The sequence below is a fragment of the Ananas comosus genome, linkage group 1 (genome assembly GCF_001540865.1).
Source record: "Ananas comosus cultivar F153 linkage group 1, ASM154086v1, whole genome shotgun sequence".
Taxonomy (NCBI): Eukaryota; Viridiplantae; Streptophyta; class Magnoliopsida; order Poales; family Bromeliaceae; genus Ananas; species Ananas comosus.
In genome coordinates this window covers 13616322-13631102 of record NC_033621.1, presented here as the reverse complement: position 1 = coordinate 13631102, position 14781 = coordinate 13616322, and the positions used below count along the sequence as shown (strand labels likewise).

The window sequence follows — 14781 nt, the reverse complement described above, 5'->3', positions numbered from 1 at the left end:
TCGCATTCCCTCTCAGGGAACAAGATTAGTGCATAAATAAAATGCTGTGGGTATAGAAATAGTGTTGAATGTATAATACGATATATGCTTGGTGAATTCCAGCATTACAATAACAAGCAAATCTAAAGATCGATTAGTTTGAGCTCCTTTCACTTTTACAATAAATTCACAACATTTTTTTAAGTATTTTTGTTATTTTTTCGACACACTAAAGAAAATATCCAAACAACTTTCCATAAATATAAACACCACCCAAAATTTACTTCAGATATATTTAGTAGCTAAAATGAACAAAAAAACCGTGCTAAAACTCACTACTTTTAAATATTTAAAAATAATAACCATGCCAAAGCTGAAAAAACATGGACCCAAAACCACTAAATTTTACTAGAGACAATCTATTAAGCATATCTGGAGTTTCATTTATTAACAACGAAAAGGTTTTATAAAACAGATTGTGCAACTGCCCCTGAATTCTATCAAAGTGTCCTCGAATTCTCAACTGTCAAATTCAAGCATTTCACACCCCAAACTCAGGAAAAGTTGTCTAATTATCATCCTTTCTATAAAAACTTAGGTTACCACATCTAACATTTCCCGATTTTTGATGAGACTAAAGATGGAAATGGATGCCGACGTATGACATGGTGCAGTCAAAGAAACAACCATTCATGTTGGTATCCAAATCTGAATTCGACAAAGTCGAAGAGGTAAAAAATACCTAGTGGCAAACTAGTTTCATACAAACACAAACCAACAAAACAACACCAAACAGATTCAATCAGAGACTGCGAAGTTGCTATCACCGAAAATAAAAAGCCAATAAAAATGTACCGCTTGATGACCAGTTATTAACACCACGAATAGATAGTGACCCAAATCAGGAATAAAGTATGTGAATAACTGGAGGAATCCGAATATAACACACATTAGCTAGTGAGATAATTCTATGCGACTAAATATTCGCTATAGTTCATACACGATATCAACTGATTGATGTGATTTCCACCGACAGTTCCCTCGAGTGTGCATAATTACTAATGGAGCAAAAGGAAGGAAATAGAATGCAAAGCAAACTGAAGCACACAACAATCCATTTAATCACGCGACGATTATACTCGTACATGACCATAAAATATTAAAAGAGAATCTGAGATTAAGCAAAAGAGACGGCACCTAAGATCTTCAAGCCATAATCCGAGCTGACCTCATGTATAAGCTGTCCACGACCTTTCCAATGTTGGAAATAGTCTCGAGAGTTGCTGGGAAAATAGCATCAGTCTTCGGATCATCAAATATGATAAGGCATCCAGCCCCCTGGTCAAGAGTCCCGGCAAATTTCTTATCAAGTATCATCTGCGACAGCTTCTTCTCCACATGGTCCACTGGCAATTCGATCATCTCTGCAATGTGTGCAATCTCAACCCTCGAATAAGGCTCAATCAGACGGCACAGATTCTGCTCCAAGAGAGTGTCATATAAAGATGAAAGGTGCCTGTGAACAATGGGGTCTTCCTCCAACTGCGCTCTGTAGTCTCTCAGAGCAGTTTCGAAGAACTTCAAGGATCGTTTTGAATACGCGTCGGCTACGGCCTTCATAGCATCCAGTTCGGGGCCCACGTAGTGCAAACCGGCCTTCGAACTTATTATCCCCGCAACGTCATCAGCCTGGTTAACCATTATCTTGCATAAAAGCATGTACTTCAAGCTAAACACTGCCCTGGGATCCTCTAGTGCATTAAAAGCTTCAAATGCTTCAAAAAAGTAGCTATAAGCAGTTTTGTAATCCTTTTCTTCAGCATGAAGTATGCCGCTCTGCAAATCTATGGTCCCCTGCTGAGCTGGCGGGACATAAATCGCATTAGCAGCCGTTCTTGCTGCGGTTAAAGCAGCTTTGGCTTTTGGTAAATTTCTCAGAGAAAAATGAAGCTTGCTCTCCAATAAATCAATGTCCACCAATAGTAATTTATCGTCTAACCTTCTAACCTCCTTTATCAGGCCTGAAAGAAGATTTAGTGCTTCAGAATATTCTTTATTTTCCATTAGTAAAGCAGCGAGTCTTGCCTCCACACGCTGCCTTAGAAATGTCCGCTTCTCAGCACGTGTCCACTCCACCATTTCCTTGCAAAGAGAAATTTGAAGGTCAGAGGTGTCTGGTATTTTGGCCACTGCATCAATGATCCCACGCACAATCTTTGCAGTCTTTGCTTTGGGGATTAGAGAGAAGAAGGGGCGGAGTTGGGTTAAAAGGCTTCTTAACTCCTCAGCTTTCTTTTCTTGGGTTAGAAGCTCAGTTAGGTTTGAGATCGCCTGCTCTTTTATGCGAAGTGCTTCCGGGGAAGATGATGGGTTTTGCAGTACTTGGTAGAGGATTGATATTGATTCAGAAGGGTCTTTAGCCTCTAAGGCCTGAGCGATTGAGTCGGTGGTTGCAGGAAGGTAAGTTGGTTGCATAGCTGAAGACATTGTAACTACCTAAAATAGCAAATTCAGAAAAGAACAAGCGATTTTGTAAGTAGCTGTAGAAGATAACTACACATGAATATGGAATAGGAGAGCATCGAATTTTGAACAAAAGAAGATAACACCACAATTATGCTCCAATAAAACAATGATCATGATTAATGAAAAAGCCAATAATTAGAAGCACGATCAATAAATTTGCCTTTTTAACTCTTGGCAAAACAATATAGGACCATGATGACCACTCATAAAAGATCGGCACAAACAATTGAATGGATAGATTTAGTTCTAATAAGATTCTTATGTCCCATCATTGGAGGTAAAATATAGTATTATAATTCATCTCTGCGGTCTAATTATGTAAATCACTGAAGGAAACCATAAAATATAAGAACAACAGAATAAAAGAACTTAAATTAACAAGAAACATAATCTATAAATGATTATATAAAAAAGAAAATTCTTACATAATCCTGTTCCTCGGCTTCTTTCATATTCAAAGTCTTCAATACTTACTAAGGCAAAAATATGAAATTTGGGGGAGAACAGAAGCAATTAAAGCTACTAAATACAAACTAGCAAGCCTGACAATAGCAAAACACACAAGATTTCTGCATAGTGGTGTATTGTCATGAATTATGTGTGAAGAACTTATTGATAAAATTCCATGCAGCCAGCTTGATATTTGATAAAAGCCAAAGCAAGAATATTTTTCAACCATGTTACGACAAACGCACAAACGGAAACAAAATGACGAATACAAAATTATCAAACCACAAGCAGAAATGAAAAAACACACAGATTTACGTGGAAAACCCTTTGCAGGGAAAAAACCACAGGCAAGGGAGGAGAAAACTTCACTATTGAAACTCAAAAGGGAATACAATGTTCTTCAGATTACAACAAACCACGATCACACGCCTCTAGGGCAAAAACGAAAAGAAAACTCATAACGGGTTTCGGATCCGATCTGTACCGCGGGCCCGCACCCCCTGGCTGTCGGCCCGAGCCCTCCGCTACCTACCACAGACATTCATTTTTTCTCCATAAAATTTTTTCCCAATTTGGTCACACTGCAAAACAGTCAGCGAGTCGAAAAACCCGAACTTGAGTCGAATATCAATTTCGAGTCACATCTAACAAACCACTACTTAAACATGTTCTCATCTCATGGCACGGTTAGAGAACTATATATCTAGTTCCAAAATACCGCAACCTAGCCCTGGCAAATTATTCTAAAAGTTAGCTATGCTTGGCAAAAAACCAAGCAAAATAAAAGACGTGGTGATGCCATAGCCTTTCTATAATGGAGTGACACAGAAAATTTACCTAACATGTTTACCTTCTTTTTATTTAATACTATCCAGCAATTCTCCTTTCTCCAATGAAGAGAAGATACATCCTTGGGCTATCCCTACTAACTTTACATGTCATATGTAGAAATTTTTTTTGCAATGCTTCTTCTCTTGGACACAGAAACTTGTAGATTTTCTAAGTCTTCAGTCTAGTGAATCAGTGAACTTCTATTAATTGCAATATTTTAATTCATCATTTGAGCTTTTCACCTTTCAATAAAACTAATCTGCAATTCTCATCATAAGAAAACTTCCAATATCATGTTGCCATATCAATGAGTACATGTAGCATATGAATTTCCAATCCAAGTAGCTAGATTTAATGTTAGCACAGAATTAATTTGTTAAAACCATTTTAAAAAAAGAGAACATCTAATGATGGTTCTTTTTTTATAACAGTAAACTAAATAAACTAAATAAACTTTGCAATTTGTTTCAATCAACCACGAAACCCTAAATTCTATTGATTTAAACTGTTAAGAAAAAATTTACAATAAACCGCACGAACTTTCTACTTGTTTCAATCAACCACCTATCCCTAGACTCTATTGATTCTTCTTAATAATTTCAGACAAATTACCACTAAAATTATCCAAGCATTCAAAAGAAGATGGGCATTTGAATCATTGAAAGATCTAAGAAACCGACAACATCACTAAAATAGATCAACCCTAACACCTCTAAAATGGGAAAAAAAAACAAAGCGATTCGATCTACAAATTACCAAACGAAAACAAGAGATCGGATAAAAGGAGAGTAAATCAAGTAGTGATCCATATCCAGCGAAGGATCTACCTTACCTGCGTACGGAATCGAGAGAGGAGTAGAGCGCAAGAAGAGGAGAACGAAGAGAGAGAAAGAGTAGGGTTAGGGTTTGTCGTGGGCTTCGACTCGACTTTTTTAGGATTCAGAACCCGGTTCACTAGAAGGATCGGAGCGGAATAGATTTGAAAAAGCTAGGGTAAATTCTACGGAAAGACCCTGCACTATTCCGATATTGCATTTTGGACCCTCTACTTTTCATATTCATAATTTTTTTTTTCAAATAATATCACTTGTAGGGGTGTTTGTTTTCTTGGAAAATTATATAAATCTATTGTTCGAAAAAAAACTGGCTTTCCTTGAAAACAATCTTTTTATTGTTTTTATCTTCCGGAGAAAAAAAATTTAGAAAATAAAAGTGAGACTTTTTCATAAAATCTGAAAAGAAAATTTTACAGAAAAACTACTTCCCTAAAAAATCAAACGGATGAAAAATATTTTTCTAACGAAAAAAACTATTATCTAAGATTATTTTTTTTATTTACATGTAAACCTTGATCTATATTGGATTTAATTTCTAAATATGAAAAATAAATTAAAAGTTTATCTTTTTTAATTCTTTTTGAATTAAATGAGCATACAAAAGTTTTGTTTTCAATATCATGTAACTATTCCCATATTGCAAGTTGGACTCTGTACTTTTCATTTACATATTATTTTTTTCTGAGTCATTTCATTTACACACTTTTTCTTCTGAATATTTTGTTTAGTCTATGAACTTTGACATATATATACTTTAATTTCTAAATATTTTAAAAAATATTTTTTTTGTCGTAAATAGCTTTTTAAATTCAAGCCAGTAGATGTTTTATGTTGACTATTCTATATGAAGGAATAATTAAAATCTTTTAATAATTTTATGTGAGAAAACCAAGTTTTATTTTATTGTATTATTATTATTATTACTTGAAGCTACTCATAGGCCAACCCAAAACATTACCTAAACCCAATATTGGAGTGGTTTTTGCAAGGCATCTTACCTTTCTCTCATGTTATTATATAATAGATGAAAATAAAATTAATAAATAATTTTAAAAGCCAAACCTGAAGAATCAATTCAATTAGTTACTTTCCATGTGCTATATTTGTTGAAAGAACTTAATATTCTCATAGCTAATTTTAATATCCCCATAATAGATACATAATATCTAGTCATGATTCAATTTAAAAATATCAGTTCTCTTTATCAAATTATGTGGCTTTCGCTTGCTATATTCATCAAATTTTGCAATTAACATTTAACCAGTTAAAAAGCCCCTAAAGTTAAAACTCCAATGTAAAGCTTTACATCTCTAGCTTCAGTACAAAATTTGAAATTTGATATTGCTAAAGTTTACAAAACCTCAATATCTATTAACATAACTACATTGTACACCACCAATATCTTTTTCGCGCATTTGCGCAAAATTTAGCTGTTCTACCTTACAAGTTTGTACAAAATTCATTCCTAGTTTTTCTGTACATATTCTGTACACAATTCACACTTACTACCGAGTACTACTACTATGCGAATTGACGGTGCTCCTGCCTTTTTGAACTTTCGCGGACTTCGTCTCATCGCCAGTATCCTTTGCGGCGATATTTGAGCTGGATTTACTGCCCTCGTAAGGTAATACAACCACGGGAGCGGCATGAACCGATGCCCACCGTTCCTTTATGAAGGTCCTGAACTTTAGGACCATCTCTCGGCGAAACTCGAGCTCCCTTGTAAAGAGATCGAAGAGGAGAAAAGCAAGAATGTATTTGAATGGTACGATGAGGAGACTCGCGGCTCCGCCAAGAAGCACTAATGCGACTTGCGTTGTAATCTGCAACGGGAAAAAGTTAATTAAAAGAACAAGTTTTACCATTTGAGAGGTTTTGAAAAGAAACTTGCATGGAAAATGAAAAGAAAAGGCTCGCATAACTATCATTATTTCAATTGCATAGATTTGAACAGAGCAAGAGGTTTATGTTGCTGATCCCCAATTATTCGCAATAGACTTTTCCTTTCGGTTATGTTTTTGTTTTGTTTTCTCGTACATTGCTCATCTTGTCGTCACTCTTATACTTGGTTTTAAAGATTGTACCTAAAACTCAAGTGCAGAACTAAGTGAAAATTAAATAGATATGTGTTTAATTGGAAGCTACTATACATATATTTCAGCATACCTCAGGTTGACCTGATAAAAAGATTGTACGAATCTTAAGCAGTGAAACATTCAGGTTCTGGAGATAGTTCTCCATGTACGCCATCGCCTCTTTAAGGGCTATGATCTTCTCGATTGTGTTCGAAGGTGGTTGATCACGTATTATCACTTTACCAAAAGATCTCCCTAACCGTCCTTGTTCTTTAAGCGCCTTCATTAACAGCATGGCCACCGCTGCGAACCCCAAAGTCGCTGGGAAGACGTAAGAAAGCAGATTCCTAACACAGAAAATGATATCCAAATTTAAGTTGCAACAATTGCATAATCCGTAATGTAGAAGTTAAATTGTGTACTGAAACAACCAGTGCTTACCTAAATATAACAGTATAAGCAAACACGAGGAAACACACAGTTGCACGTGGATCCTCCCACCGTCTAAGCTTCTCAAAATTTTCAGCAGTCATCACAAACGGAAGCATAAGTTCCTGAATCCAAAAATAGCAGAAACTAAAATTAATAATCAAGGAAGCTTTAGTATTAGGAATATAATTATTTTAAAACAGGAAAGAGGATATGTAACAGTTAAACCGATTATGTTCGAGTTTCAATAAAATTGATGGTCTCTATGAATTTTTTGTGATTAATCAAAACTACTACAAGCCAAGGCATAAGCACCGCCCTTTTGAATAGTTCCAAGACACTTCAAGATCTCTCAACAAAAAATGAGTTGCTGCTAATAATCTCAAACAGGCCAAAACATATCAAACTATGGTGTAAAATTCTTTTAATCTGCAAATTAGGTCTTGGTTGATAGATATAACTTGTACTGGATAACTTCCTAGATTTTACTAAAGGGCATTTAGCTGAAACGTCGCTAGACTGAAGTACTCTTTAGAGGATGATATAACATGATTTATTGAGAACCAAAAAAGTAATGGAGATATTTCCGTAAAAAACAACTAAATATGATTCTTACATAACACTTGAGTACCTTGAAAAGGTCTATATTGCTCGGAATTCCTTGGATCATAGCAGCATCAATTGTCGCTTGAGTTTTTTGAACTATCTGGCTCTTCTCTTTGCAAGTCAGTGCCGCCCTTTCTACAAGATGTCTGTCGGCTACAACTAAAGATTTACCCAAAACAATCCCATTTCTAACTAAAGAATTCCTCCAAAAGGAAATGGAATAGCCTGATGCCCAAGTAGGAGATCTCATCCACTTTCTCAAATATACACTACCATCAATGTCAAATATGTGAACATTACTGCCACTAGAGAGGTCCTCAGAAGGACTCACCCATCGATTCTGCTGCTTTTTCCCTTCTCTAAAGTTTGTTATTAATGGGCCTCCCCAAAAGTTTACTGCTAATGTTTGAAGGACAACATCACCATAAGGGGCATTTTGTAAATACGAGAATTGCACTAGTTTAGCTGGATCTTCGTATAGTTTTCGAATGAACTGAAGAGACTGTAGCCTCGCAATACCATTAGCAGCACTTTGGATAGCTTTCGTCTTGCCTTTATGCGCACCATATATGTGATGAATCGTTGGATCATCATCGGCTGGTCCATATTCGTGTATGAACTTGTGCAAGGAGACGATTTCGCTAATAAAAGCATGCCATACATCACGTCTCATCTCGCCACCAAAGTCAACAAATTCTAAGACCCACTCTTGTGACCTGTTCAAAATTTAAGTCGTGTATCAGATATGAAGATGGCTGTTGCATAAAGAAAAGACTACATACAATTAAGGGCTTTTCCAAACATATTCCTATGAAAATAAAATATTTGGATATATAACCCTTGCATATATGAATCTTCATATGTACCCTTTAAACTACATTTCCTGATTTGGGAACCTTCTAATTCATCGGCAAATTGGTTTTCAATTAGAAAATGGTTTTGAGAAGTACTATGGTATATACTTAAGAAATTAAGTTCTTGAAGGGTATAAAAGAAAATTTAGAGATACTAGGAAATATAAATTGATGATATTGTAAAGGTATAGATGTAACATCTCCATAATGGAAACATGTGACGGCATGTCTACAGAAGCACACTTACTTAAGACCGCAGGATATAGATACAGCAGAGTCGAAAAGCTTGGATCCAAATGGTCCCACCTTTGCTTTCTCAACTTTCGAGCCATGATGTGTAAGGTCTAGTCTCATATATTTCTTACTACCTGTCAGTCCAATAGCCTGCCAACATCAATGCAACGAGGGAGGAGCAGTTGGGGCCAACATCACTATAATTAAGTTAACATAAGCATGATAGAAGAGTAACAACATAGCATTGAACATAATTTTAATAAAGTTGCAACAACCAGAAAATAGCTACATAGAGGACAATTGACCATTAGACTTCACAATGGAGCATGAGTAAATGAAGGGACAATATGCAAGTGGCTTGCCGGCTATTAAGGAAATTTCAAGTTCCTCTGAAAACTCTCAAATAACTCATGATAATCTATTAATGTTTATATTCAATCATATCCACGAAAGGATCTACCTCAAAATATAGTGCTTTATCTGTTAAAGTAAGATTTCCGGGCCATGCAAAATTATCCTCCCATTTAAGAACAGGCCGCTTTCTACTGGAGCCTATGCACAAAAGTTGCTCATCAGACAACATATCATCTCCACTTTGGTAAGTTCTTCTCCCTTGATGCACCCTGTATCAGGAAAGGAAAGCATAAACATATATACATTACACATCAGATGAAATGCACAGTTGAATTATAAACGTAATAGCTGAGTAACTGATGCTTCTAATTTAGGATATAAGATGACGACAAAAGCCCATGTAATATCACAAATCCAGAAAACTAGGAAATTGCCACAACTACCGTGAATTTATCAAATATATTGACAATATAGTGGTAAAGATTCTAGCTGCAGTTTAAAGAAGCCAAAGCGAGTTTCTAGCTGCAAAAAGCAGAATTTTCTAATTTGAAGCTTCTGCTTTCGGCTGCAGCAGGAAACTGTGGATAAAGTTATTAGGGCTTCTTTGAACAGCTAACCCGAAAAGCATTTTAAAAGCTCCATTTGGGCCTACATGCCCTTGGTATGCAGTGCTTTCGATACCCTTCAGGAAAATACAATATCTTGGTTCATTAAACTAACAGACAATACAATGAAACCGAATAACAAATATAACAGTTTGTCACAAGAATATCGAATCACAACAAGGACTCAAACAGTTAATCTTAAAAGCTATAATTTCCTAAAACAGACCATGGAAATAACTCAAATCGTAACTAGTTGAAAAACATCTAACAAACTCACTTATATATCAGCATGCAGAGACCATATAAGAGAAGTGCACTGCTTCAACAAACATAAGTTTACAGAGAGGACATGCATTATATAAGCAGTAAAGTAGTAGCATCTATAATACATCCAAATGCAAGAAAAACTAGGGAATGAGTTTGCACTAATAAACTAAAACAAGAGATTGATAATCCACAGAAAAGCTTACTTAATAAGTTCAACAAGGTATGTTGTCCACAAGCTTAAAGAGATCCCTTGCTCATCTCCAACAAGAGCTTTAAAAAGATGATGTGCTGTTGATATGTCAGCAACACCTGCAACAGCGGAGGCAATTCGAACAAAAGCCTCTTCTCCTACTAATCTACCCTAAAAGGTAAACAATAATAGAGTAAGTGGTATATCTTAAAATTACTAAGAAATGAAACATGAGAATTGTCAGGAATTTTCCAATTCAACAAGTGCATTTATAACCTACAAAAGGGCAAGCATCATATCTTTGTTTCACCAACTAGGATAGTCACAACTGAAGGTTTCTTTAGTAATAAGATACACCATCACTACCCCTATTTTCGACACGTTATATTGAAATTTATTATTTTTCTTCTACATGAAATGCAAAACCAAATAGAGTTTAGGTAGTTCTTTAGTTCCTTCAAATGATGTTATATTTGGAATCCTCAAAAATCCCTGAATTAAGATTTTTTCACAACATCATCTAGTAAATGCATAAAGTAAAATTAAATCCTGAGCTTGCTAATTGAATAGATATCCTTTGAATCTTTTTGGCAGTTGATATGTAAAATTTTAAAACATTCTCATATATGATGGAACATAATAAAACCATGCAAAGACAAAATATCTGACGAGAGATACCTGCAAAGAAAACTTATTCGGGGAAGACTGTGATTCACTTCCTTGGCTATAGGGTTGCTCCCAAGCAAGCATAGTTACAAAGAGAAGCCTCTGAAATGCAAGCTCCTATAAAAGTACAATTAATTATAAGATCTAGATGGAAGTCGCTCAGAAATAATGGAGTAAATTGCCACAAGATGAAAGACTCTGATTAAAATAAAATATTTTTTCCAATTAAGAACAAAGCCATAGAATACTTATACGACAATGCCAATTCAACCGAACAAGGTATTGAAAATTATCCAAAAAATAAAGAAAACTGTAATAAGTAAAGATGCTATAGATAACTATTCTCTTAACAGAAGGCCAACAAGAGACGAAAAAAAGAAGAAGAAGGAAAACCAGACTAAATTTCGCAGTGAGTTAAAAAATATGTATATCTAATATCTATATATGCTAATTCCATTTGGATAGCAGAATTATGTTTCAGCTGGCCCTTTGGCTTTACTTGCCTCAGATGACCAAACCGTTTCCTATAGAGAAGTTAGCATCATTCTCCATCTTCTCTATTTACATGTCGAGTCAAATATGTTACAGATGCTGTTAAACGGAGCTCACACTACAGTAAGGAAGACAACTTATCAATCTTTAGACAATATATATTTCAAGGCATGACTCTCTACCATAGTTTTTCCATAGCAAAGACTTCCTTACATCTGGTCATAAAAATGTTTGATTGTGTTATAAACCCTTTTCAATTGCAATCAACAACCTAACAAAGTAGTAATTGTGGTTGATATGGCATGCGCAATGCTTTAGAATCTGCTTAAAGCATGGAATAAGAGTTCCAAAAGATATGTAGTATCAAATATACCTTCAAGCTAGGATGGAAATCCGAATTATCCCTCGACAAGTACCTAAAACAGCAATATTCCACCAAACTCCGAGCATCACTCTGAATCCCTTCTGGAGCAAGGGCTTTAAATATCTTCTGCATCTTTCTACCAGTCAATCCATTCAACCTACACAAATTCTTACACTAAGTACAAAGAACACGACAACGAGTAGAGAATGGCATGGCATTCAAAAGGTAAAATCATACAAAGTCTACTTGAACTATAGCTGCACAACGTATGCCTGAACTATAAAAATTTGATTTTTTTTTTTTTTTTTTACTACATAACCATATAGTATGTTTAATTTAGCATACTAAGTTACCTGATGAAATACTCAACAATTTTTCCAAGTAAGTACTAAATGAATTGAATTGAACTTTTAACAATCAGAACATTAGGTAGTAAAATCAAATCTTTACAGTTCAGGAATCACCAAAATTCACTATAATCAGCTAACTTGTGCACAATTCTACAAAACCCAAATCCCTAGAATGGCAAATTCTCCGCCTTTTTTACCTCCCAAACTGCTCGATGGCGATAACAGCAGCCAACGAAAGGTACCCGTTCGGCGTCCGCCGCTCCACGGTCGACTCCGACGACGCCATGAACACCTCTTCTTGAAGCACCCCGCTCTCCGATTCCCGCTCGAATCGAGGCCGATTGCCCTGCGCCGGCTTCACGAGCGGCGCCGCCGCCTCCGCGAGCGCCGCGCGCGCCTTGACGAGCCACGAGCCTAGGGTTTCCTGAACCGAATCTAACGGTCGAATCGAAGAGGAGCGCTTGTATCAGGGGGTGAATTGGTAGGGAGCGGGGCGATTGATCCATGGGAGGGGAGGGGAGGGGACGGGAAGGGAGGAGGAGAAGCGCACCTGGGTCGATGGAGGAGAGGTTCCAACGGTGGCGGAGGGAGTGGAGGAGGGAATTCGTCGTCGTCGTCGGGGGCGGCGGAGAGCGGCGGATCTCCGGCGAGTCGCCGGCGGAGGATCGGAGTAGGGTTTTGGGGGAGCGGCGGAAGCGAAGGGGAGGAGGGGGAAGAGGAGGAAGAGAGGAGAACGAAGAAGAGTGGAGAAGCATCTTGCTATGTATGCATTTACACAGCGCCTCCTCTCTCTCTCTTCCTATGCAAATATATATCTCTCTCTCTTTTGCAAAACGTTGGTTTCACCCACGTGCAGCACGATAAATTTTTTTTTTTTTTTGCTGTAAATTAAATTCGCTCATAATTTTATATTTTTTAAAAGGGTTAATTGTATATAGGTCCCTACGAATATATATATATATATATATATATATATATAAAAAGTTCAACTTTCATATATTATTTCTGTAAAAGTTATGATAATTTCAAATATGTTCCTATCGTTAGAATCAGTTAGAAAAATTTAGTTAACCATAGTTTAAATATTTAACTCTAATTAGTCAATAAAATGAATTGATCTTTTTAATTAACAATTGGGAACATATTTGTGATGACAAAAGATTATTTTACTTATAAAATAAACGGTACTTTAACGGTAACAAACTAGAGGGATATATTTGAAAATATTAAGACTTTTGCGGAGACAATATATGAAAGTTAAACTTTGTAGGGGTGTATTTGTAATTTACTATGTTTGCAGGGACTTGTATAAAATTAATTATTTTTAAAATGTATAATTTAATTCTTTTAATTTTTTATATATTAATATAAAAATTTATAATATAATGATAAAAATAGAAGAATTATTGTTTTAAAGTTACTGAATATCTGCCAACTAAATAGCATAATTTTTAGCTCAACTTCAGATCAAATGAAAAATATTTTTAATCCAAAATTAATTATGGACGAACAAAAAAATAATAAAGACAATGAAGAGGAGTGGAGTGGAGTGGAGTGGAGTTATAAACTAATAAGAGTACGTTTGGTTCAGCCCTTTCCAATGTGGAATCGGAATTAGAATGGACAAATTCGTTTGTCTATATTTGATATATAAATTTTCATTTCGGAAATTCCCATAATTACCCTATTTTCTAATCCGGCTTCCTAAGCCGGATTGGAAATTGAATTCGGGTAGAATGGATTTATTCAGATCAAATTTAATTTTTTAAGTTTATTTTTTAATTAAAATATAAGTTTATGTTTAAAAATTATATTNTAAATTTTCATTTCGGAAATTCCCATAATTACCCTATTTTCTAATCCGGCTTCCTAAGCCGGATTGGAAATTGAATTCGGGTAGAATGGATTTATTCAGATCAAATTTAATTTTTTAAGTTTATTTTTTAATTAAAATATAAGTTTATGTTTAAAAATTATATTTATAAATTTTAATTTTAATTTGAACTTAAATTAAAAATTAAAATTCAATCAAGCATTTCGAATGTAATTTATAAATTTAAATTTAAATTTAAATATAATTTAAAATCTAAAAATTTATTCAAAATTTAAATTAAATTTATGAATTCAAATTGAAATTGAAATTATAATTTTAAGTTTGAATTTGAATAAATCAAAATTTAGTTTTATATTTTGAATTATCCGTTCAATTTTAAATTTTATTTTTTAAAAAAATATATTTAAAATTTTAACATTATTTTAAAATTTTGACATAAATTTTTAATATTTAATTTTCAGTTTGAATTTAAGCTAATATATTATAAAGATAAAATTGGCATATTAATTTGATTATGTTTCTTGTATCTATCTGAACAAAACGTCGACAATAGAAATAGTTCATTCTGATTCCGATTCAGGTGGCGAACCAAATAGAATGAGATAATAAATCATTCCGATTTCGTTTTCAGCTTACTCTTATTTCGATTTCGATACCGATTCTGACTTCGAACCAAACACATCCCATGGACTTGACAAGCGTTTCGATAATTTAGATGTGTTTTATGTTTTAACAGTTAATGAGAATAATGTGCCTGCTAGAGTTGGGTGAGGCAAGGGTGTACTTGTTTTGATCGAAGGCCGGTGAATTGGCCAAGTTTCAGTAACTAGAGTTCA

General features: G+C 34.9%; 2 protein-coding genes across 5 annotated transcripts; both read right to left on the bottom strand.

Annotated features, from left to right (window-relative positions):
* Positions 813–4764, bottom strand: LOC109715634 (26S proteasome non-ATPase regulatory subunit 11 homolog). 4 transcript variants are annotated; one of them, XM_020240742.1, is made up of 2 exons: positions 4619–4764; positions 813–2475 (listed from the first exon to the last, which is right to left on the bottom strand). In XM_020240742.1, exon 2 carries the CDS (start codon positions 2464–2466, stop codon positions 1186–1188), a length of 1281 nt encoding a protein of 426 aa, XP_020096331.1. In that variant the 5' UTR covers positions 2467–2475; positions 4619–4764; the 3' UTR covers positions 813–1185. The 4 variants fall into 4 exon arrangements, with proteins under 4 accessions (XP_020096331.1, XP_020096340.1, XP_020096347.1 ...); XM_020240751.1 differs by having other exon boundaries at positions 813–2480; positions 4619–4749; XM_020240758.1 differs by having other exon boundaries at positions 4614–4744.
* LOC109716290 lies at positions 5934–12916 on the bottom strand. Its single transcript, XM_020241640.1, has 11 exons — positions 12662–12916; positions 12309–12546; positions 11771–11918; positions 10918–11022; positions 10253–10410; positions 9284–9446; positions 8837–8973; positions 7761–8451; positions 7142–7254; positions 6792–7047; positions 5934–6448 (listed from the first exon to the last, which is right to left on the bottom strand). The coding sequence occupies exons 1-11, from the start codon at positions 12864–12866 to the stop codon at positions 6128–6130; spliced, it is 2535 nt and encodes an 844-aa protein (XP_020097229.1). The 5' UTR covers positions 12867–12916; the 3' UTR covers positions 5934–6127.

Excerpts from the sequence above, each read along its gene's own strand:
- LOC109715634 (XM_020240742.1), bottom strand. The coding sequence starts at position 2,466 with ATGTCTTCAGCTATGCAACCAACTTACCTTCCTGCAACCACCGACTCA.
- LOC109716290 (XM_020241640.1), bottom strand. The coding sequence starts at position 12,866 with ATGCTTCTCCACTCTTCTTCGTTCTCCTCTCTTCCTCCTCTTCCCCCT. Across the intron at positions 11,919-12,308 it reads GCCATCGAGCAGTTTGGGAG|GTTGAATGGATTGACTGGTA; the intron begins GTAAAAAAGGCG and ends GAATTTGTGTAG. Across the intron at positions 10,411-10,917 it reads CGAATAAGTTTTCTTTGCAG|GGTAGATTAGTAGGAGAAGA; the intron begins GTATCTCTCGTC and ends TTTACCTTTTAG.